At 42.2% G+C, this 26,633-nt stretch overlaps 1 protein-coding gene across 2 annotated transcripts in view; it reads right to left on the bottom strand.

Moving 5' to 3' along the window:
- The window catches only part of strip2 (striatin interacting protein 2), a 55,532-nt gene that overhangs the window by 28,702 nt on the left and 197 nt on the right, over nt 1–26,633 (bottom strand). Inside the window, exons 2-10 of one of the 2 annotated variants that reach the window (XM_072454798.1) lie at nt 16,905–16,974; nt 10,720–10,794; nt 8,783–8,917; nt 7,685–7,805; nt 6,680–6,748; nt 5,215–5,321; nt 4,070–4,197; nt 3,794–3,982; nt 2,908–2,958 (exon numbers count right to left, since the gene is read on the bottom strand). In XM_072454798.1, the coding sequence (XP_072310899.1) occupies nt 2,908–2,958; nt 3,794–3,982; nt 4,070–4,197; nt 5,215–5,321; nt 6,680–6,748; nt 7,685–7,805; nt 8,783–8,917; nt 10,720–10,794; nt 16,905–16,974 (945 nt within the window). The remainder of the gene's footprint in view (nt 1–2,907; nt 2,959–3,793; nt 3,983–4,069; nt 4,198–5,214; nt 5,322–6,679; nt 6,749–7,684; nt 7,806–8,782; nt 8,918–10,719; nt 10,795–16,904; nt 16,975–26,633) is intronic. The other variant, XM_072454799.1, reaches the window with a different exon arrangement.

Genomic DNA, 26,633 nt, shown 5'->3' with positions numbered 1-26,633 from the left:
GGTCAGCAGTCAGGCCCCGCGTCTCTCAGACCCCGCGCCGAATGCAAAGGACAGTTTGAGGAGCGGTCGTCAGTAATGGGGAAGCACAGAGTGTAAGTTGTGTCCAGAAAATAAGAGGGAATGAAGCAGGAAGTGTGCAGATTTGAGTCTCCACAATAAGAGAAATACTCACCACATCAAAACTGAGGTTTAAAGTGCCCATGACAGGTTTTTACAAGTCTCTATTTGCTGTACTTATATCTGTTGTACGTATGAATTATAGTTTTACACCAATCGAGCAGGTATTTGTGGAGAAAACGTATAAAAAATGACCTGTAGACAATGACAGGAAGTGACATTACACTAAGGACACTCATTTCAGTCGAAGTTTATGCTGAATTTACACAAAGAAACAACTTTTTTGACTCTCTAAACATAAATTCAACAAAATAAAGTTGCTCTCATTAAAATTGTGACATTAGAAGAGTTTTGGCCCAGTGTTTGCTGGGTAATTTCCTAGTGTGATGTCATCAATTACAAACAGGAAGTGAAATGATAAACCTTAAAAATGTGCTATTCTGTGAATGCATTTTTTTTTTATCATTTTTAGCAAAATTCTAAATATATTTATCTCAACTGTATTTGACCTGAAATGACCTGTAGGGGGCGCTTTAACTGAACTGTATTATTTATTTTTTCAGCTATTGTCCTGTTTAGAGAAGAAAAAGGTCTGTTTTGTTTTACACCAATCGAGCAGGTATTTGTGGAGAAAACCTAAAAAATTGCTATTCAGTGATAACACTTTTATAATTTTTTTGCAAAATTCAAAATATATTTATCTTAACAGCATTTTAGTTCAAAGAGTCGTCAGACCAGTAGGGGGCACTTTAAAAGAAGACGATTATGCTATAATTCAGGTATTTACTTTGAAGCGGAGCATTATTTTCCACTTTGTCTGGAGTACAGCACAACATGGATCTAACGCGGGTTATTAATAGAAGCAGGTCCTTTGACTTCCGCTTCAAAACTGCAGAACTGAGAGAATTGATCTTTCGCTGGTATTTCAGCGCCACCGGGGGATTCGGTGACACTTTCAGGTTCCGGTTCTTTATTAATAATAAGGATGTCAAAAGCATCGAATATCAGACACTGAACATACTCAAACTAGCGTCAGAACCAAGAGTCTCGTTTGAACACATATTTGTACTAAAGAAAATGACAAACGGGACAAACGTTGACCTTTCCTGAACAGTTTTAAAAAGATCTAGAGCGTGAAGAATGTGCTATTATGTTGAAAATTAAATGTGCAAAAATAAAAAAAAAGTGTATCAAAAAGAGAGTATGAATATTGCGTTTGAAATGTTAATACTTACGCTAATTAATAAGCACTTTACAAGACGATTAATTTGATTTGTGAATGGCTTATAATACTATAAAATGCTAATAAAACAACAACATGTAAGTGATAATAAGCTGCTTATTAACTGTTTCAATGACCAACTGATAAATGCTTACAAATCCCTTATAAGTGCTAATAACAAATAGCTAGTGCTTATTAATGGGTTAAAAATAGTTTACTAAGAAACCTTATTTTAAAGCACAACCAGGGATTTTCATTGACATGTTTTGAATGTTGAAAAGTGGCTGGACCTGGAGAGAGATAAAGTAAGTATAGAGATGTGGGCGGGCATAGGGGGCAGGTGAAAACAAACATTTCTCTGACAAATCAAAGCTCAAATGCAGGACAAGGCAGGAAAACTCAAACATGCAAGAATCAACCACAACTCTTGACTGAGCTCATTCATTCCTGCGACGTCTCGAAAAATAATCACGATTATTTAGCTCATAATTGAAATCGACCGTATTTGAAACAAACAATTATCCATGCACTGTCAAGACTTAACCTGTAGAGGCACTATATGTAGTATATGTATGTAGTTTTATGATTGATGTCTTCAAAGTTGCAGTAGCTCTGAAAAGTGTGCTTTTATTGGGGCACAACCATTTTTGCTAATTGAGTGATAATTATAATCATTATTCGAATTCTATTAATTGCGCGGCTCAAATACTTTGTGTTTACCGCCTCGAATTAAAGTGCCTCTGACAGGTTTTTACGATTTTCCAATTTTGACTTTATTTGGTGTATTTGTACCTGTTGTACATATAAATAATAGTTTTACACCAATCGAGCAGGTATTTGTGGAGAAAACGTTGAAAAAGCTGTAGACAGGAAGTGACATCACACCAGGGACACTCATTCCAAGTTTCAAGTTTATGCAGAATTTACACAAAGAAACAACTTTTTTGACTCTCTAAACATTTAGTCAACAAAATAAAGTCACTCTCATTGATTTGTATACGTCCAATAAAAAAATGGCGATATTAGATGAGTTTTTGCCCAGTGATTTCTGGGTAATTTCCTAGTGTGATGTCTTCAATTACAAACAGGAAGTGAAATTATAAACCTAAAAAATGAGCTATTGTGTGATAGTTATTTTTATAATTTTTAGTGAAATTCTAAATATATTCATCTTAACTTTATTTTAGTTGAATGAGTCGTGCGACCTGTAGGGGGCGCTTTAAACTGTGGACACGCCTTTCTCAGTTCTGCAGGCAGTATGCAAACACATAAACACTGATACAATTCCCTTCTGGACACGACTCACACTCGTGCAAAGTATCCAAGACTTTTGCATCAAATCTGCATCGTTTTCGGTCTGTTTTTTTTACCCAAATAGCTGGTGAATTGTCATGAACCGCTCTCACGGAACGGCCGCATTCCCCGAGCATTGGACAGAGTTTAAAGACGACAGATAGAAATGCAAAGACGGCAGCAGCGGGATGTGAGAGAGCAGTGTGCAGTCCAGCCCGAGGCACACAAACGATGCACACGTTTGAAAAGGGAAGACGGCATTTGTGGGTAAAGACCTGCTTCTTGGGAAAGGGACTGTCTCCTTCCAAGCTATCAACAAAGGCACTCTGTGGGGACACAAGGAGAGGGACATCAGACACTATGTAGTGCACGATATCGATCCTGTCCAGCTCGACGGGTGAAGAGAGCGGAACGAGTTCAGAGACACAGTGTTACTAACGGCTCTAAGGTCTCTAACAACTCTAAGGTCTCTAACGGCTCTAAGGTTTCTAAGGGCTCTAAGGTCTCAAACGGCTCTAAGGTCTCTAACAGCTCTAAGGTCTCTAAGGCCTCTAATGGCTCTAAGGTTTCTAAGGTCTCTAATGGCTCTAAGGTCTCTAACAGCTCTAAGGTCTCTAACGGCTCTAAGGTCTCTAACGGCTCTAAGGTTTCTAAGGGCTCTAAGGTCTCTAACAGCTCTAAGGTCTCTAACAGCTCTAAGGTCTCTAACGGCTCTAAGGTCTCTAACGGCTCTAAGGTCTCTAACAGCTCTAAGCTCTCTAACGGCTCTAAGGTCTCTAACGGCTCTAAGGTCTCTAACAGCTCTAAGCTCTCTAACGGCTCTAAGGTCTCTAACGGCTCTAAGGTTTCTAAGGGCTCTAAGGTCTCTAACAGCTCTAAGGTCTCTAACGGCTCTAAGGTCTCTAACAGCTCTAAGGTCTCTAACGGCTCTAAGGTCTCTAACGGCTCTAAGCCCCCTGACACGAGCCCCCCTGACACGAGCCCCCTGACATTTTTTAAAAAGATAAAGAACAACTTTGTGACCGAGTTTCAAGCGTTTTTGCAAATTAACTCATCGAACACGTCCCTGCGCAGACCCCGCGAGACGCCACGCTTTCCCCCGCCATGTTGCGCCCCCCCCCCGTGTTGCGCCCCCCACCCGCCGCCGTCGCCGTCCTTTACCCTGCGACTACGGCGTCCTCTCTTCTGCTGCTGCTGCTGCTCGATCAGCTCCATGGCGGAGGCGGGGGGCGAGGCGGCCCTCATGGCGCGCACCACCTTGATGCTGTCCTCCGGCGGCGGTGGGAGGCTCAGGCGCTCTCGGCTGCGCCCCTTCATCTCCTGCAGCTCCTCGAAGCCCCCCAGGGTGAACTGAGGAAACGCAGGACAAACACGGTTGTTGGGCACAGTGCGTTTTGGGGGCGACGGGCGTGGTTTTTATGACTCTTTTGCCAGTACCAGCACGGTTTTCCACAACAGCAGCAGGACTTTCTTCATGGGGAAGTGCGGCGCGTTCATGCTGCAGAACTTAGTGACCATCGTGAAGAGCAGGAGCGCGAAGGGTTCACCGGTGTACAGAGGGGAACCTGGGACATTAAAGGAGATCAGACCGGTGTACAGAGGGGAACCTGGGACATTAAAGGAGATCAGAGGTTCATTTCATAGTTTTGGCCGGGGTGCGACTTATACTTATATTTATACTTATATACTTATACTCCGAAGCGACTTTTCACACTTGTAACCGCATTTCATACTTCAGTGCAACTTATATATGTATTTTTCTTCTCTATTATGCATTTTCTGGCTGGTGCAACTTATAGTCCAGAAAATACGGTAACTCTGCGATGGGGAAATGTTTTGTGCTAAATATCCGTAAGTGGCAGTTTAAAAATTAGATATAATTTTAATACACAAAAAGTACATGTTGACGACACTAGAAAAAACATAAAATAAAAAAATATAATGAATTAAAAAATAGATATATTATATAAATATATATTTAAAAAAAAATAAACATTTTTAAAAAATAAATAAATAAAATCTATATAATAAATGAAAATAAATAAATAAAGTGAATAGTATAAATTCCATCCATATTAAGACAGGTGATGTTTGCAACCATTAAAAAAACATTTCTGGGCAGTTTAAACACGCTATCAAATATATTTAAAAAAAAATATGTATATATATATAATTTAAAAAACAACATATATAATAAAGGAAAAAAAATATATATATATATATATTAAAGGGAAAAAAAAATATATATATATATATATATATATATATAATATATATATATAATAATAAAATATAATATCGTATGAATTCCATCCGTATTAAGACAGGTGATGTTTGCAACCATTAAAAAAACATTCTGGACAGTTTAAACACTCATTTAAAGCAACAGTACGTAACTTTCTGGAGGTGGTTAAGCCTAATACGCTTCAGCTACATCTTTTTCAGTTTTCCCGCATGTCAAGTGTGATTGTTTCTGAAATCGTGTCCAAATATATCATAAGTAACAAACCTGCGCGGAGTGGAACCTGTCACACTTTCACACACATGTTCCACGTGTCATAAATACTCTGTTCAACACAAACCCAGCTCGTTTTTGAAGGACTCTCGGGCGGTTTTCCACTCCGGCCGGTCGTCTTCGCTCTGAACTCTGATCGTCTCCACCATCAGGTACATGATGCTCAACAGCACTCTGCAAAACACAGCATTTTACATATTTTACATCGTTAACTCCACGAAGCCTCTTGCTATTTTCAAAGTAATCGCTGAATTGACGCCACTTTTTTGCTCATGCTTTCTCATTTGTCTGTAATTATAGTAAGTGTTCATCTGTGTGTGTGTGTGTGTGTGTGTGTGTCTCTGTCTGTGTGTGTGTGTGTGTGTGTGTGTGTCTCTGTCTGTGTGTGTGTGTGTGTGTGTATACGCTGTTGGAGCACAGACTCTAAGTGCAATAAAGAGGACAATTATGAAGCGTGAAGTTACTACAGATTTGAACCGTGTGACTGGATAATGGATGCAAAAAGAACGGGCCGCGCGCTGCATAAATTGCTATAAAAAAAGCACAATAAACAAAAGCCGAGTTATTATCGCGCCTTTCAAGACACTCGAAGTGCTTCATTCAGTTATTTCACACTGCCACAATCCGCACCGTCGCTCTCATAAACCAGATATACTTTAGTTCAAGGTTGGTGAAGCGTCTTGCCAAAGGACACAGTTCAGTTTTGACTATTTAAGCGTTCTACTGGACTTTTAAAACTATGAATCTGGGACTATAAACTCCTGCCATGGACACAGTAAATGGATACTTCTGGGGGATACTTCTGGCTGCGGGGAAAAAGAAGTGGATGACACAAACCGAACTAATGAACAAACGTCCTTTTTAACGCTTTTCAAAATAAATATAAAAAACAAACAGCACGTGACCAGAGAACGAAACATCAATCAAAAAATAAACAAACATCAACGAAACATTTACATTTTTAAGTATAAAAACAGTCCCAGCGAGTCCAGAGTCGGTCACATTTGTCCTTTTACAAATCAAGTTTGAATGTTATTTTTTCAATTTGTCTAATCCCTGTTGTTATGTCCGTCCTGTCATGGGTTGTCTGTTTTTTTTCGTATCCACTCACTGTGTCCACGGCAAGAGATTTCAGGCCCAAGTGCATAGATCAAAAATGGAGTGGAACGGCAGTGTCAAAAACTGTTTGCAGAGCGTCCTTAACTTCAGTCCAACACCTCTGAAAACGTGATAGTGGTTTGTACGTTAAAACAAGGCCACGCCCTCCTTCCCACTTGTTTTTAACATATTTAGTAGATTATTTGTCCAGATTTGAAACGCATTGATATAATTTAGATATTGTTCCCCTTGAAAGATCAGATTTCAAGCACATGATTATTGTTATGCGTGAACATGTCGTGTATTCAGCTGCCAGGAGAGCGAATGTAGCAGGAGCTAAATCTGGCACACATCGTCTTTTCTTTTGGATTGTATTGGTGACTCTTGAGGTACTTGTCATGGTGTATGTCATGGTGCTGCAGTGTGGCTCTTACCTGAGCTCCGTGCTGTCTGCCAGCGAGATGGCAGGTTTCCTCACTGCACTGCTACACGCCTGACTGTTACTGCAAACACAAGCACAACATGATTTATTCAAGCTCCATGAGTCAGGAGCAGCGTGTAATCAACAGTTAGCGCTGCATGCATTTTAAAAAGAGTCAGGAGACATTTTAACCTTGTTACAACAGTGTTTCCTCATCGTGGCAGCGCTGCCTCTTTACGGTTTTTACGATTTTCTAATTTTGACTTTATTTGGTGTATTTGTACCTGTTGTACGTATATATTATAGTTTTACACCAATCAAGCAGGTATTTGTGGAGAAAACGTTGAAAAATCTGTAGAAAATGACAGGAAGTGACATCACACCAGGGACACTCGTTCCAGTCAAACTGTATGCATAATTTACACAAAGAAAAAATATATTTATCTTAACTGCATTTTAGTTCAGTTTAGTTTTAGGTAAAAATGTTGGATTTAAAAAAAATCAAAATTACTCAAAAATAAATTTGTATTTGTTTAGTTACTTTTTTAACACAGTTTCAGTTTTCAGATGATACAACTTAACCTCTACATTGGAACACTCCTGGATGAATGAGGGATTACACCGATATGTTTCTGAGAATTTTGGGCAAAAAACCTTGGATCTAGTTCGGGAATCAAATCCACAACCAGGAAATTAGCAGACGACAGGAAGCATTTCAGGCTGAATTTTAGATACAGACAAAACAATATGATCCTGACGAGCCTACAGATCAAACCACCAGTTTACAGGGAGGAGAGAGAGAGTGAGCCAGGTCACAATAGGAGGCTGATGGCCCATTAATGATTGATTAGATGATACATCTGAATCTTTTTCTACAATGGAACACTCATGGACGAATGAGGGATTACACCGACAAGTAATGTGAGTATTTCTTGCTTTTCTTGATTGTTGGAAGAAGACATTTTATTAACCTACATAATTTCAGCCAGAAGCCTCTCTTAGCGTGTGGTGTACTCACTCCATCTCCATGCTGAGCAGCTCCAGCAGCGCGGTGAAGATGCCCATGTCGTAGAGCAGGAAGACATTGTGCCTGGACCAGTGTAACACATCCACCTCTGTGTCGCACTCGTCAAACACTCCTGCACACAACACAACAGTAACACAACAGTAACACATCCACCTCTGTGTCGCACTCGTCAAACACTCCTGCACACAACACAACAGTAAAACAACAGTAACACAGCAGTGACACAGCAGTGACACAACAGTAACACAGTAGTGACACAGCAGTAACACATCCACCTCTGTGTCGCACCCGTCAATCACTCCTGCACACAACACAACAGTAACGCAACAGTAACACAACAGTAACACATCAACCTCTGTGTCGCACTCGTCAAACACTCCTGCACACAACAGAAACACAACGGTAACACAGTGGTAACACAACAGCAATACAGCAGTAACACATCAACCTCTGTGTCGCACTCGTCAAACACTCCTGCACACAACAGAAACACAACGGTAACACAGTGGTAACACAACAGCAATACAGCAGTAACACATCAACCTCTGTGTCGCACTCGTCAAACACTCCTGCACACAACAGAAACACAACGGTAACACAGTGGTAACACAACAGCAATACAGCAGTAACACATCCACCTCTGCGTCGCACTTGTCAAACACTCCTGCACACAACACAACAGAAACACAGCAGTGACACAGCAGTAACACAGCAGTAACACAGCAGTAACACAACAGTAACACAGTTGTAACACATCCAAATAAAGGTGTTCTCATGTCAAATTGGATTATTGACAATTTGGCCCAGTGGTTGCTGGGTAATTTCCTAGTGTGATGTCATCAATAACAAACAGGAAGTAAAAATCTAAATCTAAAAAATGAGCTACTCTCTGATCAAATGAGTCAGATCTTTAGGTAAATGTATATATTTAACTTAACTGCACTGTAGTTTAATGAGTAGTCCAACCTGTCACAGACACTTCAATTTCTTTATAAAAGATGGTCTTTTTTAAAACTTGTATTATTGTTTAGAGGCGACTCGGCCGATGCATTTGACAAAACCCAATAATCATTTAAAAGGATCCCTCACCCTGAGCGAGGTAGAGTATGGCCCTCGCCACCTTCAGCCTCTTGTCCCGGTCCGTCACCTCCAGAGCGTCCAGGAGCCTCATCACATACGCCTTCTGCTCCTCCACCAGCAGCTCCGTCCAGCGCCGGCCTTTAGCTGCTCAGGGGCCGCACAGTCAGGACAGCAGCATTCATCAGGACAACACACATTCAGTCAGCATTCTGTTCATCACAAGATTAGTTGACATTTTCTTATTTAAATGATCCATTATTTGTAACTAATTCTGCACTTGAACCTGATTTTTGTATTAGTTTAATGTCCATTCAAATACATTGTAAAAATCCTCGTGTTGCAATACAAAACAAAAATCTAAATCAGGATGTTATTAATAGTAATAATGACGTTCACAGCCAGTTCTTTTCACGAGGCACAAATCACTCAACACATTTTTGCATTTTGTCTTATTTAAAATGTGCAAATTTTACAAGTGCTTCAACAGATCACCAACTTCCCAGATTCTGACTTTTCTTTTCGCTAAAGAAACAGGCACTTGTAACGAGCGGAGCCTGAATTAGACGCATCCAGATAATCACAGTGATTTCTGAGAGCGACGGAGACGTTTGCAAAGAGGTGGAAGTGAACGAGGACAAACAAGTCCAAGTGAAAAGAGTGAATTCAAACACTGCAGTGAAGGTCGTGCGGAGGAGTATCTCAGCACATAAAGTACTGTATAGAGTATTTTACATTTCCAGCCTTGCAGACACAGACTTTACTGAGATAATACAGACTCACTTGCATTGCTTCTAAACAACATGTTTTTGCAGTGGACTGGGAATCTGTTTTTGTAAAATTTCAACAAAATTGTACTGTTTTCAAATATAAATGTTTTTCTCTGTTTGTGTTGGTTTTCTGCTTCATCACAAGTTTTTCCATTTTTTTTAATTAAATTTTGCGGCTCGTCTTCCAATTATTGAAAAATGTACGTTCTCTTGTCGACTTGTTTCAATTAGTGCTAGTTTAAGCCTGATCCTGGTTTAGTCCTGGTTTAGTCCTGGTTTAGTCCTGATTTAGTCCTGATTTAGTCCTGGTTTAATTAATCTACTTGGTTTAGTCCTGGTTTAGTCCTGGTTTAGTCCTGGTTTAATTGAACTACTTGGTTTAGTCCTGGTTTAATTAATATACTTGGTTTAGTCCTGGTTTAATTAATCTACTTGGTTTAGTCCTGGTTTAATTAATCTACTTGGTTTAGTCCTGGTTTAGTCTTGATTTAATTAATCTACTTGGTTTAGTCTTGATTTAGTCCTGGTTTAATTCATCTACTTGGTTTAGTCCTGGTTTAATTAATCTACTTAGTTTAGTCCTGGTTCAGTCCTGATTTAGTCCTGGTTTAGTCCTGGTTTAATTACCGTAATCTACTTGGTTTAGTCCTGGTTTAATTAATCTACTTGGTTTAGTCCTGGTTTAATTCATCTACTTGGTTTAGTCCTGGTTTAGTCCTGGTTTAATTAATCTACTTGGTTTAGTCTTGATTTAGTCCTGGTTTAATTAATCTACTTGGTTTAGTCTTGATTTAGTCCTGGTTTAATTCATCTACTTGGTTTAATCCTGCTTTAGACTTGATATGGTCCTGGATTAGACCTGGTATACTTCTGGACAGACCTGGTCCACACCCAGATGGCACCATCGTCTAGTCCTAGGTCATTTCTGGTTTCTGGTTATTGGTTTGGCAGTACGACAAAGCTCTAGTTTAAACTCTATTGTCCTAACATGCCTCTGTGTTTTTATAAACGCTTGAAAACCTGGAATGACTTTAATCATCTACTTTATAACACTTCAACTACAAAGAACGCGGTGAAAACACAGAGTAACGCGAGATACACGTCAACCCGAGTATTCAGCCCACATCCCGCTCGGTCCAGCTCACGAACACCACACTTAACAGTGAAATCTGGACGTACCGTGATTCTTGAAGTCTTCTTCAAAGTAATCTCTGTTCAGGGCGAACTCCGGCTCTTCCGTGTAACTGTACAGCTCTGTGGAACCAACAGGGCGTAAATAAACAACAACAAACAACACGGGTGGGCAATATCAATACTTTTTGGAGTATTCTGATATTAGTACTCAGAGGATATCTTTGGAATCCGACAGAAATGTGCTAAAATGTAATATTTGAGGTTTAAGTATCAGACAAATGTGAAAAATAACCCGCAAAAATATAATGAAATAGCCTTGTTCAAAAGATGTGTGCGTTTGTTCCCTACATTTTGAGATTGTTTTTTTTCTTCTATAAAACGATATACTATTACTATTGTATTCAAATGTTCTTCAAAACAACATTCACAATATCAGCATAGTTCAATATATTACCCACTTCTGATAAACAAACACTATGAAATGGACTTACGCTGCTAATGTAGTGGTTGTAACACTGCGTGAGTCATTGCTGACCCGCTGGTGCTCAGATCTCGTTTGCGCTCTGTCTGTGACTCGATATGACTAACACTGTTGAATCAGCTGCTGCTCGCCACTACCACAACAATACTACTCGCTTTCAAAAATCATCTTTACGGAATAAATGGTTGTTTTTGGTGTCCGTTCGCATTCAAAACACCAAAGAAGACATTATGATTGTTTCACTGTTACTTTATCGACATATCACGTGCCTAGATCGTTATTTTTGCATTATTTTCAACGTAAATCGCAATATTAATCTATAACAACTTAATCGGTTTAGCGATTTTGGACAAGAACTCGATGGAACTGTTTTCTATAGTCCCGTTTTGATTGGCGCTGTTCCCTTAGACCGGTTTGTCTTCGAGCGCTACGGCACAGTTTGGGCCAGTGAGGGTTCGCTAATGTGTGCTAGCTGCGTTTAGCTAAGCGTCCGGACTCGACATATAAGTTAGCGTCACTGGAAATGCAGCGGCTTATCACAGGAGCAAGTCAGCGTTTGGCAATAAATATAATATGTTCGGACTTGAACTGACTTGTGACGACAAACAGCTGATGCTAAGGTGCGCTAGCTGCGTTTTGCTAAGCGTTTGGACTCAACATATACATTAGCGTCACTGGAAATGCAGCGGCCTATCACAGGAGCAAGTCAGCGTTTGGCGATAAATATAATATGGTCGGATTTGACCTGCCGATAAACAGGAAACTGCTGATGCTAAGGTGCGCTAGCTGCGTTTTGCTAAGCGTGCGGACTCGATACGTTAAACTAAACATAAATAGAAACAAACTCGTGGCACATTTAAATTAAAATAAAGGTCCCAACGAGTCCACCGTCCATCAAAATTCAGACGTGTGATTCTGTGGTCATTCCCACTCTTCATCCGTCAAAACAAAGTCGCTTTCTCTTTCCAAATGCTTTTAATATATTTCACCTCTCCTTGAACCAACACCTTAACGTGGTGGAGGGGTTTGAGTGCCCGAATGATCCCGGGAGCTATGTTGTCGGGGGCTTCAAGCCCCTGGTAGGGTCTCCCAAGGCAAACAGGTCCTAGGTGACGGGTCAGACAAAGATCGGTTCAGAAGCCCTTTATGATGAGTTCACAAACAAGGCCGAGTACGTCGCCCGGATCGGCGTCACCGGGGCCCCATCCTGGAGCCAGGCCTGGGATGGGTGCTCGATGGCGAGCGCCTGGTGGCCGGGTCTTACCCCACGGGGCCCGGCCGGGCACAGCTCGAAGGATCGACGTGGGGCCGTCCTCCCGTGGGTCCACCACCCACAGGAGGATCCATAAGGGGCCGGTGCAGAGAGATCTGGGCGGCAGTCGACGGCAGGGGCCTCGGCGACCAGATCTCAAGACACAGAGACTAACTCTGGGGACATGGAATGTCACCTCGGGGGGGGGGAAAGAGCCTGAGCTTGTGCGGGAGGTTGAGCGATACCGACTAGATATAGTCGGCCTCACCTCCACGCACAGTTTGGGCTCTGGAACCCAACTCCTCAAGAGGGGCTGGATGCTCCACTTCTCTGGTGTTTCCCGCGGGGAGAGGTGACGGGCTGGTGTGGGCTTGCTTATAGCCCCTCAGCTCAGCCGCCACGTGTTGGAGTTCACCCCAGTGAACGAGAGGGTCACGTCCCTCCGCCTTCGGGTGGGGGACAGGTCTCTCACTGTTGTGGCGGCCTACGGGCCGAACAGCAGTGCAGAGTACCCGGTCTTCTTGGAGTCCTTGGGAGGAGTACTGGACAGTGCACCGACCGGGGACTCCGTTGTTCTACTGGGGGACTTCAACGCCCACGTGGGCAATGACAGTGACACCTGGGAAGGTGTGATCGGGAAGAACGGCTTCCCCGATCTGAACCCGAGCAGTGTTCAGTTATTGGACTTCTGTGCTAGCCACGGATTGTCCATAACGAACACCATGTTCAAGCACAAGGGTGTCCATCAGTGAACATGGCACCAGGACACCCTAGGCCGGAGGTCAATGATCGACTTTGTTGTTGTGTCATCTGACCTCCGGCCGCGTGTCTTGGACACTCGGGTGAAGAGAGGGGCAGAGTTGTCAACCGATCACCACCTGGTGGTGAGTTGGATCCGCTGGCGGAGGAGGAAGCCGGACAGACTTGGCAGACCCAAGCGCATTGTGAGGGTCTGTTGGGAACGTCTTGTGGAGCCCTCTGTCAGTAGGGTATTCAACTCGCACCTCCGGGAGAGCTTCTCCGATGTCCCGGGGGAGGTTGGGGACATTGAGTCCGAGTGGACCATGTTCTCCGCCTCCATTGTTGATGCGGCTGCTCGGAGCTGTGGTCGCAAGGTCTCCGGTGCCTGCCGCGGCGGCAACCCCCGAACCCGGTGGTGGACACCGGAAGTAAGGGATGCCGTCAGACTGAAGAAGGAGGCCTATCAGGCCACTCTGGCTTGTGGGTCTCCGGAGGTCATCGACGGGTATCGGCAGGCCAAGCGAGCCGCGGCTCGTGCTGTCGCAGAGGCAAAAACCCGGGCCTGGGAGGAGTTCGGGGAGGCCATGGAGGAGGACTATCGGTCGGCACCAAAGAAATTCTGGCAAACCGTCCGGCGCCTCAGGAGGGGGAAGCAGTGCCTCACCAACACCGTTTACGGTGCGGGTGGAGGCCTGCTGACCTCGACTGGGGATGTCGTCGGACGGTGGAAGGAATACTTTGAGGATCTCCTTAATCCCTCAGTCACGTCTTCCGAAGAGGAAGAAGAGACCGGGGACTCAGAGGCTGGCTCATCCATCACCCAAGCAGTAAGTCAGACCTGTTCCCAGTGCATGGTGGACTCCGCCAGGGCTGCCCTTTGTCACTGGTTCTGTTCATAATTTTTATGGACAGAATTTCTAGGCGCAGTCAGGGGTCGGAGGGTGTCCGGTTTGGGGACCACAGGATTCCATCTCTGCTGTTTGCAGACGATGTTGTCCTGATGGCTCCATCAAACCCGGACCTGCAGCATGCACTGGGACGGTTTGCAGCCGAGTGTGAAGCGGCTGAGATGAGAATCAGCACCTCCAAATCCGAGGCAATGGTTCTCGACCGGAAAAAGGTGGCTTGCCCTCTTCAGGTGGGTGGGGAGTCCTTGCCCCAAGTGGAGGAGTTCAAGTATCTCGGGGTCTTGTTCACGAGTGAGGGAAGGATGGAGCGTGAGATCGACAGGCGGATCGGTGCAGCGGCTGCAGTGATGCAGTCGCTGCATCGGACCGTTGTGGTGAAGAGGGAGCTGAGCCGAAAGGCAAAGCTCTCTATTTACCGGTCGGACTACGTTCCTACCCTCACCTATGGTCATGAGCTTTGGGTAGTGACCGAAAGAACAAGATCGCGGATACAAGCGGTCGAAATGAGTTTCCTCCGCCGTGTGGCTGGGCGCTCCCTTAGAGATAGGGTGAGGAGCTCGGCCACACGGGGGGAGCTCGGAGTAGAGCCGCTGCTCCTCCACGTCGAGAGGAGCCAGCTCAGGTGGCTCGGGCATCTGTTCCGGATGCCTCCTGGGTAGGGATGCGTACCGCTACGATGGACCGGATCTGGACTTGTAAAAACGTTTCGGTTCAGGTCCAAAAAAAACCGAAACCCCGGTGATTCGGTTCTGGACTCATTAAAAATCTATCACTCACGTTCTATATCCTTTACGTTCTAGAATCTAAACCATCTGAAACCTTCCATAGATCGCGAAATTCGCGCTAGAAAAGACGTAAACTCTGACATCGCTGTCAATGGCCCGGAGCATCAGCGACGCACACGTCTTCCCCGCGGCAGAAGTTGAAGCCGGCGCAATGAGTTTAAAGACGCGAGAGACCAAACACTGAAGCGGCTGCTGTAAGAGAGCTGACTTTATTTGAACCGTCTTATGGCCGTTCCACACCGCCGCGGCCGAAGCGTCCAGTTTACATTCAAAGTCTATGGTAAACGCGCGTCGAGCACGTTGTGCGTTATCTGCGTGCGTCGCTCCGTGAGTTAGTTTAACGCTTGTTAAAGGAGCGGGTGGTTGTGGTTTGGGTGTAAATATTGTAACTTCTCGCTCAGGTCAGTAATGCTGGTTTAGTGCTCACAAGTTGTCACTTTATTTCTTGAACAGAGTTGGTTACTGTTGGCCGTAACCATGGTGATGGAACAGGAACATCAAAAACTACCTCGTCTCCTGGGCCCGCTCTTAGCTCCGCCCCAGAGACGGCGCACGCGCACTAGAGACTAGGGTCGCTACAATATGAATGAAATAACTATTATGTTGTGGTGTGATGTAGCATTTATTTCAGTGGGTTAATGTGCAATATACATATTTATACATCTAAGTAAATACTAAGTCAAAGTGATATTGTTTAATTGCTGGATTCATGAATTGGAGCTTATATTTTGTAATAGTATTTATATTCTACAGTTGTTAAATATGGTCTTGTGTTTAATGCTGTTAATATGATGTATTGTGTGTAGTGTAAAACATTTTCATATTCTATTTTTGATACTGCTAAGTTGATTGATTTATAGTGGTTCTAGTTGACTGTTATGCTAGTTTTTGAAGGTTTTTACATGACTTTGATGCCAATGGATCTGCAAAATTAAAGAGTGGAAATGTATCTAAAGGCATTAAACTTCAAGTGTGGGAACAGCCCAGTCAAACCAGTCACACACTTGACAAACATAGTATCAGCTGAAACAGCTGCCCCAATACCAATACTCAACTTGCTCTTGTTCGGAAGTTGTTTCTCTAGTAAAACACATGAATGTGTGTTAGCTCGTAGCTTGTGATTTGTAAATTGTAACTTCTGTTAAAAACAGTGAATAAACCAGATAAATTGAGTTTATTTCAATCTGCAGTTAAGTCTTGTGTTTGATAGTCGTCCTTGTTCATGTGTCTTAACTTAATTGAGCCAAGTAGCTTGTGTTACGCTGTTATAACATTATGCAAAAATGGCATGAGTTCAGCTGGACTTATTAGGTCCGGACCTGAACCTAAACCTCTGGATTCGAATCCGGACTTGAACCTGAACATGGGTTTAGGTATGCATCCCTACTCCTGGGCGCCTGCCTCGGGAGGTGTTTCAGGCATGTTCCACCGGGAAGAGGCCCCGGGGGAGACCCAGGACATGCTGGAGAGACTATGTCTCTCGGCTGGCCTGGGAACGCCTTGGGATCCCCCCGGAGGAGTTAGAGGAAGTGTCTGGGGAGAAGGAAGTCTGGGAGTCCCTGCTCAGACTGCTGCCCCCGCGACCCGGCCCCGGATAAAGCGGCAGAAGATGGATGGATGGATAGAGTAGAGCAGCCGTTCAAACTGTAAATTTGTGTACATGTAAAACCTATTTTTTTATTCTTATTTTCTATCTGGGCTTATTGTTATTTTTATCCCATCAGTAGATTTAAATTGTTCCTCTTTTTGAATTGTTAATTATTAATTGTTGTATGTTGCATCAAATCACCAAGACAAGTTCCTATGTTTGTGAATTCTGTTCATTGACAATGGCAATAAACCCTTTCTGATTCTGATACTTTTTACTATTTACTTTGTTTGATTTTTTGATTATAATAACTCCAAATTGCACTTTTTATCCAAATAATTTCCACATGATTTTTCAAACATACTGTAAAAAACAAAAAAACAGACTGAACTGAGCAAGATAAAAGCGGTCAACCACGCATCTGAAAGTATTCCTATGATTTTGGTGGTATACATCTCCACGGCGACGACCTTACCCGACAGTTCGGCGGTGAGCGTGTCCGTGTCGCTGTACTCGAACTCCAGGTTGGGAGACTCCATGGAGCTCTGTGGAAAACAAAAGCGCCCGCACATGTTTCAGTGTGGAGACGTTGCAGCTGCCCACGTGCCCACGGGCAAACAGACGCGCAACACATACTGCCACAGGACGCGCGCCAACGCCACGCTTCGCCCACTCGCCATGAACGCCAAGTGAACGTGATCGTCATGAGCAACAACAACAACAACAAAAGTGACAATAATAATTCTAATTCAACTCAAATGTAACTGTTCTAGTGGAGGGTTTTGCGGGCCGCTTTGCTGGAATGTTCCACAGTATGGCATTCATCAGGAGCACTTTATACCGTATTTTCCGGACTATAAGTCGCACCTTTTTTCATAGTTTTGGCCGGAGTGTGACTTATACTTTATTTATACTTATACTTATACTCTGGAGCGACTTATATGTGATATTATTTGTTATTTTCACACTTGCAACCGCATTACATACTGCAGTGCGACTTATGTTTTTTTCTTCTCTATTATGCATTTTTGGGCTGGTGCAACTTATACTCCGGAAAATACGGTAACAACTACACTTATTCTTGCCTCAGTAAAGCATGAACAAAGAATGAAGTAGTTACGAAGCCTAAATCAAGCGTAATAAACATGTTCATTATGATTTAAGTTCACACTTTGCTAAGGCAAATTAAGATGCAGTTGTTATAAAGTGGTACCAACTCATCTATCTCCATGGAAACGAGCCGGCGACGCAATCAGGCCGAGTTACAAATACAAGATGGACGTGTTAATGCCACATATTCTAGGCAATAACATCGTCATAAAGAATAAAGTCTGGCGGTAATGTAACACTTGGATATCAACCGCCATAAAACACCAAAAAACAAGAAGAAGAAGAAAACATGGTCAAACCGCACAAAGGTCTCGTACGTGCCCTTTAAAGGTCTCGTACGGCTCCTTTAAAGGGCTTGTTCCTGATGGATTTGAACCATGAGTCTGGAACATGTTTTAGTCTGAACCTCTTTTCTGTCACTCTGATATTGCACGTGTTCATATACATGCGTTCACGGTGACGTCATACAACAGGGAATTCCCCCATAGCGGCCATTTTGAAAGGGGCATGCGATACACTAGCAACCACCACGACTGCATCCTTTTCTACGACACAATGAGCTACGAATACTTTGATTCTTTAGACGATAACGGCAAACTAAGGCACACTACTAAGCTATCATTCCTCGGTCCGACAACAGAGCGATGTCCTGACAGATAAAGCAGGTTTTGGGCATTTTGGCCTCATATTTCCTGGATAGCGTATGTAGTAGACGTGCTGTTGTGCCCCTTTCAAATTGGCGGACTCGGGTTGCTACTGTACACGTTCCCGGATGTGCGAACGCATGTATAGTTCTCTAATATGCACTTATATTTCTGTTCTTTTGTTTTTGCACCTTGACTTGGAACATAAGAGTCTGGGATAGAGTCAGCTGCACAAACACACAAACACACAAACACACAAACACACTCTGCATTGGTGGCTGTGCTAGCAGTTAAGGCTAGGATCAGACTAAGATTTAAGAAAAGGTCATTTGGTTAAGGTTTGGGCCATAGAACAGGTTTGGGTCCTGCCTGTCCTGTCCCAAACTGCGATGTGGGAAAAATAACACACGTCAGGCAGTTGTTTACCCATGATTCTCCTGTGTACTTAGTAACAATGTCCCTGATTGGACGAAAAGAGGCGTCTCTGCCAACCAAACGTTTCATGAAATGCTCTTATTAAACTCTTATTTAGCAGCTTTTACCACACGCTGCATGATGTACGTCTGAGCTCGAACGTACCGCGACATATTCAAGTTATTCAAGTATGAAATGTCCACATCACAGTGTTTCAGCTGCAGCAGAAAAAACATTTGACCCTCAGATCTCTGGGACTCTTTCATGAGTGAGAATCTGAGCGCTGAAGGAGGAGAGAGCAGTTTCATCGAGCAGCACTGCAGCTTTAGACCATCAGAGAACAGCAATGAGAGAAAATGTGTCACTGTGAGCGGCGTTTTGAGATATAAACGAGGCAGAGACAGACAAATCAGTGCATTCAGCAGAGGTTTAACTGTCTTAACCTTTAGTTTTCGAAACCTCTAAATCATAGAGGTTGTCGTTGTGTGGTATTTTCTAAACGTTTTAATACAAATAGTCGTACTAATTCTGCTACATTCTGCTCAAATGCAGAAGGGTCTGGAATCGGAGCATTGGGGGCGTCAAAAAAGGAAGACGTTTCTCAAATATTTCGGAACATTCAGAACAAAATACATAACTTCTTTTACCTCAGATTTGCAGTTTAGTGCGTCGCTTGATCAATCAATCAAATGTATTTAAGGAGCACGATTCATACAAAGCGCAATTCAAAGTGCTTTACAATGTTAAAACACAATGTAGTTTATAAGAATATAAAACAGTGTATGTCAAAATAGATCATTAAAAATATAAAAACAAATTAATGTGGTATTTAAAATATTAAAACCCGGGTAAAAGTATTTCAGTCGAAGGCGCGGCTAAAATGACTCAGCGGAAGTCGTTTTGAGTCTGTTATTTTTATTCTTTCCTCGTAAGCCTCCATGTTTGTTTAGACACGAACGGACAAAGCTGATTGGTTAATCCGCCTGTCAATCACTCCCTTAGGTAAACGGAGCGACCGGGTGGGACTCCAGAGCAAAACGTCTTTGTAAATGATGTTCAAATCGTGTGGTCTTGTAAGTGAAGTAATTTGGGCCGGTTAGAGCCTGAGGGCCGACATGAAGGACCCCTGAGCTGTGACGACTGTGAATAATCGTTAGATCAGTATTTCGACAATCAAAACACTCACATGTGATATTTCCAGTGCACGTGAGAGGATTCTCTGGATAACATAATCTAAGCGTGTTGGGCTGGTGCAGAGTCTGCTCGGCTGCAGATATATTTAGAGCAGAATGAGCGAGAGCCGGGCTGAGTCAGACACATCCGTATTTACAATGCTGCTCCCTGGGGCCCTTTCACACTGTTAAACAAACTATTTAGTCAGAGTTACAAGTGAGACCAGCAAATTGTCACTCCAGAGTCACAATCCACTGAACCCTGTCATACGACTGAGTATGTTCGGTCAGTGGAATTAGATCTCTGCTATGTTTTAATTTTTTATTGTATTCATTGTAATTATTTTATTGTATTAATTGTATTTATTTGTATATTATTATTCATTATTATGTATTATTTAGTATTATTATTTATTATTAGTAATTGTTTATTATTATTTATTATTATTTATTATTATTTATTATTATTTATTATTATTTATTATTATTCATTATTATTATTTATTATTATTTATTATTATGTATTATTATTTATTATTATTTATTTGTATTTATTTGAATTTATTTGTATTTGTGTTTTATTTATATTTTATTTGTATTGTATTTATTGTATTTATTTTATCTATTTCATTTATTTTATAGAGACAGTGGATATTAATGAACAAGTAAATCTGCCCGATTATGGCAAAAATATAGGTACATTCAATTTCATTGTTTTAAACACTGTAAATGTCAAAAAAAGGCGTCGGCACAAAGATAAGAAACTAAAATGACACAATGATCTCTACTCTAAACCTGTAAAGCGTGTCCTGCAGCGTGACACAGATCAGGATTTAACCGTCAAAACTATTCTTACTTCTGTCAAATTCTACTTTTGTGAAAAACATTGAACGTGCACCAGTTTCTGTCGTGCAAAGTGACATTTATAATCGCTTAAACAGATTTATCCTTTAATGTTGGACAGTTACACAATGATTAAAGTAACACAATGACATGTGCAAACATCTCCAAAGATCTAAACCAAAAGCACGTAAAGCTTGTGCAGAATCTTCCTTACACTTCTTGGTTTATTTAGTTACCGTATTTTCTGGACTATAAGTCGTACCTAAGTATAAGTCGCACCAGCCAAAAAAGCATAATAGAGAAGAAGAAAAACATATATAAGTCGCACTGGAGTATGAAATGCGGTTGCAAGTGTGAAAATAACAAATAATATCACATATAAGTCCAAGCCTCGAAATAACGGGCCGGACACGGTCAATGACCGGCGCAAAAATCTGTTTTGACCGACTCCAAACTCAAGGTTCCGGAGACAATGACCGATGCAAATTTTTCGCCGTAATATATATATTTTTAATAGGCAAAAACAGCGCGGTGAACATGCCCAAAGCGATTCCTCTGCACAAACTCGGGCGCGCTATACTACAGACCACGATTATTGCTGTAGTTCTACAGCGGAGGAAGGCAGCGGAGAGCATGTGCGCGGGCATTTCCATCGCTTAAGTTTCGTTTTGACAGCCATGCCACTTCGCAGTCTTCTCGCTTCTCATTGGCCGAGCGGTGTCCGTGATCTAATGTCGATGAAAGCGGGCATCTGATTGGCCGCTGCGTTCGGTTGCGTTCGGTTGTACTCGGAAATGCCCCGTCTAATTTTGCGCCACAAGTGATGTCGAGGTTGGCGGGCGTCAATCTCCTCAGTTCGCAATTCAGTCTTTTTAAAGTTGTTTGCAACAAAAGCTGTAATTTTGCACATTAGGGACAATGTCAATGTGGAAGTATCCAAGGGCCCCAAGGGCCCCGCCCCCTTTGGAGTTGTTAGCATCGGGGCAATGTATATATGTTAGTAGTTTATTTTGTAGGCTGTGATTTTATATGTATTCCACAAGATCTCCTTGTGTCAAATACTGTAAACAGTATTTATTTTGTATCTAATAAACATTATTATATTAAATTAAACAGTATTAAACATGATCTCTGGTTTATAGGAATTCCGTATTTGTGCTCTTCATATCAAATAACAGATAAAAGTACTTTAAATTGTTTTACATGCTAATAACCAGGTTTAAAACAACACATTTATCTTGTTCTTATGACGCTGCGATGCCGCGCGCGCTTGTGGGCCCCTGAAATTGCTGGGGGGCCCCTAACTTTTTTAGGTAGGGGGCCCCCCTGGCCTCTAACTTTGAAAATCTATTTCTCAGCCTGTAAATGATAACGAGACATGTTAATAAAAGTTAATTTTTCATTAATTATGTTATTCTGTTTTCCTTTCCTTGTGACCGATTCAGAATTAGCCATGACAAGTACCAAATGATCGGTACCTGTCATGTTGACAGGGACGTAAAAATAATTATTTCAAGGCTTGTAAGTCGCTCCTGAGTATAAGTATATGAGTATAAATATAAGTATAAGTCGCACCCCGGCCAAAACTATGAAAAAAGGTGCAACTTATAGTCCGGAAAATACGGTATACAACAAATTACCATAGTATTTTCCGTACTATAAGTCGCACTTTTTTCAGTTTGCAACTTATACTTCAGAGCAACTTGTATGTGATATTATTCGTCATTTTCACGCTGACAACCACAAGAGGGCGCTCTAGGCTCTAAGCGACGCAGAAGAAGAATCTGCACTTCCTCTACTTCTGGAGTTTGTGGAGTTGTTTAGAAGTGACACAGAGGAAGAAGAATTCAGTGGATTTAGTGATTTGGGGTAAAACTGATGCTTTGGTAAACTTGTTAGCGTGTTCTTTATGCTATAGTTATCTGAATAACTGTTCATATGTTACGTTAAAGGTGGTATGGACGATTTTTTTCAGCAAATTTGTATCATATTTCCTCGTGGCGTGGATAAATCATTTGTCCTGCCACGTATCAATCATAAAACGCACCTACCGCTCACCTGCAGCCGCGTGCAGTTCCTCCTCACGTTTCCGCGTGTCTAAGCGCATGCGCATGGATCTATCATAATATAGTTCCCTCAGTGTACGGGGCAAAATGAAGACGGAGAAAGACAGTTCGAGCTGACTCAGAAGTGGACAGAAATCTACGGGAGACGAGAGATGTGATGCACTCCGTCGCACTAATAAACAAACGCACGTGTGTGTTGTATCAGTCCGCACGGGGGAGTGCGCATGCGCACTTCCGCCTGCGTTCTCAAATCGCCGAAAAATCGTCCATACCGCCTTTAACATACCAGACACAGTTCTGTCTGTGCGTCATGTAGCTGAAGGTGTTAGCGTTAGCATACGTACACCTATTCACCATGTTCTCTAATCTGCGTTCGACAGCTCAATGTAAATACTTTTATTTGCTCTCTGCGATGAGACATATCAACATAGTACTTAGTATTTGAACTACAACATGAGTAGATCACTATTATACATTTGTCTCATTAGAAACTGCAATATTACGTCTTAGAAATAGAAACAGAAACAGGCCCTCTTTTTACACGTCAATCCAGTTCAAACATGTGGTGAAGTAGAAAGTACTGCTCTCAAATGTGAAGTAAAAGTCAAAATAATCCACTTTCAATCTTCATTTTTTGACATTTAAATATTAAACTCAATTCTCGACACAATCATTAAAAAGTGCTTTGTTTTTAAGGTTGATTAGGAGATTTTTTCACACTAAATCATAGTTCTTCCTCCTTATGTCACGTGTGGTTTTATAATCGCTCTGATAAAGCTCAAGGTCGTTCTAAAACTGTTCAAGGTCACGTCTTGTCAATACTAGTTTGAGTTTCTGCTTTTCTGTGTCTCTATAACATCTGCTGTGAATATATATGGAGTAATAACTGAACATTAGCCACGCGGGTGAGTACAAAATAAGAATAATAAGGAATGGAAAGCTCGTGGTTGACACGTTGCCCCCTCCTTGCACAGAGAGTGGGCGCGGCGTTGCCACGGGCGCCACAACTCAAAACAACAACCGCCAAAGCCACACAACAGACAGAAATATGCTCCAGGTCACTCCAAATACTGCAGTACACACACACAGACAAGAATACTGCAGTACACACACACAGACACGAATACTGCAGTACACACACATGTACACGCTCAAATACTGCAGTACACAGACACAAATACTGCAGTACACACACACATACACGAATACTGCAGTACACACACACGTACACGCTCAAATACTGCAGTACACAGACACAAATACTGCAGTACACACACACAGACACAAATACTGCAGTACACACAGAGATACAAATACTGCAATACACACACACACTGTACGCACAAACACACTCACAGACACAAATATTGCAGTACACACACACAGACACAAATACTGCAATACACATACACAGTACACGCACACAGACACAAATACTGCAGAACACACACACAGACACAAATACTGCAGTACACACAGACAGACACAAATACTGGAATACACATACACAGTACACGCACACAGACACAAATACTGCAGTACACACAGACACAAATACTGCAATACACATACACAGTACACGCACACAGACACAAATACTGCAGTACACACAGACACAAAGACACACACACAGACACAAATACTGCAATACACATACACAGTACACACAAAAATACTGCAGTACACACAGACACAAATACTGCAGTACACACACACGTACTCGCACAAATACTGCAGTACACACATACATACGTGCACAAATACTGCAGTACACACAGACACAAATACTGCCGTACACACACACAGACACAAATACTGCAGTACACACACGTACGCGCACAAATACTGCAGTACACGCAGACACAAATCACACTTTTCAATAACAATGGATTAACTAAATCTCGTGTCCCTGAACAACACGGCTGCAAAGTACTAAAACTGCTGCAGTACACATATACAAATGTACTTCAAACAGATGTTGGAGTCGAATGTTGTTGTTAATGTCAAAAATCAATACTTTAACCAAATTGAATGATCATAAAAAACATTGAGTACTTCTTCTAATTCATACGTTTAGAGGAGTAGAAAGTAAAGATGCAGTAAAAGTAAATGTATCCACTATAAATGTACTTAAGTAGTCTAAATATCTAAACATGAAATTAATTAACTTTACTTTCCACCAGAGATAGAATTGAACTGAAATGAAATGCCAAACACTGCAGTTATTTATGTGACATTATGTGGAACAGTTATACAAATACACTTCGTAGTTTAACTCATAACTCTCTTAATAATAAAGTTCAAAATATGAAAACATGTTATAAATACAAATGACTTGGACTCAAACATGTTCCAGGTCATGACAGAAGTGCTTTGTATTTGACTCTGAAGTTAATTTGGGTGAAAGCTTTGTACAAATGCTCAGAAGAGGATTAGTGTCGAGTTATGTTTGAGTTATACTTATATTATAGTTATAGTTATTTATATGTTATGCAAAGTGCAGTCTGTTTAGCCCTAAATGTTCAGCAACATTTATGAAACAACCTCGGGAAACAAATGTCAACAATGTTCTGATTCTATGATTTATTGATCTGTCGTTCTCTAATGGACTCTGCCTCGGGTCATACATATAATATAATATAATATATCATAAATGACACGCTGCGTGAAGATATGGAATAAAGAGTGCATTAAAAACAGGCCGAGGTCCAAATAAGGACGCGGCGGTTTAGAAAGTGTCCCGTGCAGTAATGTGGACTTATTTACTGTTAATAACTAATAATAAGACCTTTTATGGAGATTAAGGCTGTGAAACTACAGCAGATTTACTTTACTCTTTGTGTATTAGTCTGTTATTATGTATTAGTCTGTTATTATGTATTAGTGTGTTATTGTGTTATTATGTATTAGTGTGTTATTATGTATTAGTGTGTTATTATGTATTAGTGTGTTATTGTGTTATTATGTATTAGTCTGTTAATATGTATTAGTCTGTTATTATGTATTAGTCTGTTATTATGTATTAGTGTGTTATTGTGTTATTATGTATTAGTGTGTTATTATGTATTAGTGTGTTATTATGTATTAGTGTGTTATTGTGTTATTATGTATTAGTCTGTTAATATGTATTAGTCTGTTATTATGTATTAGTCTGATCATAATTAGTCTGCACATAATTAATCATCACATTGTAACTGGAATTCTGACGTTCTAGCCTCAACACAATAACATGCACTTCAAGCAGAAAACATCAAACCTGGAATGGACCACCACACAGGACCACCACTCCACACAGGACCACCACTCCACACAGGACCACCACTCCACACAGGACTACCACACAGGACCACCACTCCACACAGGACCACCACACAGGACCACCACTCCACACAGGACCACCACACAGGACCACCACTCCACACAGGACCACCACACAGGACCACCACTCCACACAGGACCACCACACAGGACCACCACTCCACACAGGACCACCACACAGGACCACCACTCCACACAGGACCACCACTCCACACAGGACCACCACACAGGACCACCACACAGGACCACCACTCCACACAGGACCACCACACAGGACCACCACACAGGACCACCACTCCACACAGGACCACCACTCCACACAGGACCACCACACAGGACCACCACACAGGACCACCACTCCACACAGGACCACCACTCCACACAGGACCACCACACAGGACCACCACACAGGACCACCACACAGGACCATGTGGAGTGGTGGTCCCGTGTGGTGGTCCCGTGTGGTGGTCCCGTGACACTCCGGCTGCACTCTGGTCCACACACTGCAGGGATATTTTTAGCAGCAGTTTGCAGAAATACCACGTCTCTGTGTCGGGGGCTCGCGCCGGCAGCGTGGCCCCTGAGCAGAGGGACGTCCAGCCAAAGCTCCCCAGCAACAACACGCTCCACGACCCGT

Source organism: Eucyclogobius newberryi, unplaced genomic scaffold (genome assembly GCF_026437365.1).
Source record: "Eucyclogobius newberryi isolate DKJ021-1_F unplaced genomic scaffold, fEucNew1.0.hap1 SCAF_2, whole genome shotgun sequence".
Classification (NCBI taxonomy): Eukaryota; Metazoa; Chordata; class Actinopteri; order Gobiiformes; family Gobiidae; genus Eucyclogobius; species Eucyclogobius newberryi.
Note: the sequence above shows the minus strand (reverse complement) of the source record. Positions and strands in the feature narration are given on the sequence as shown.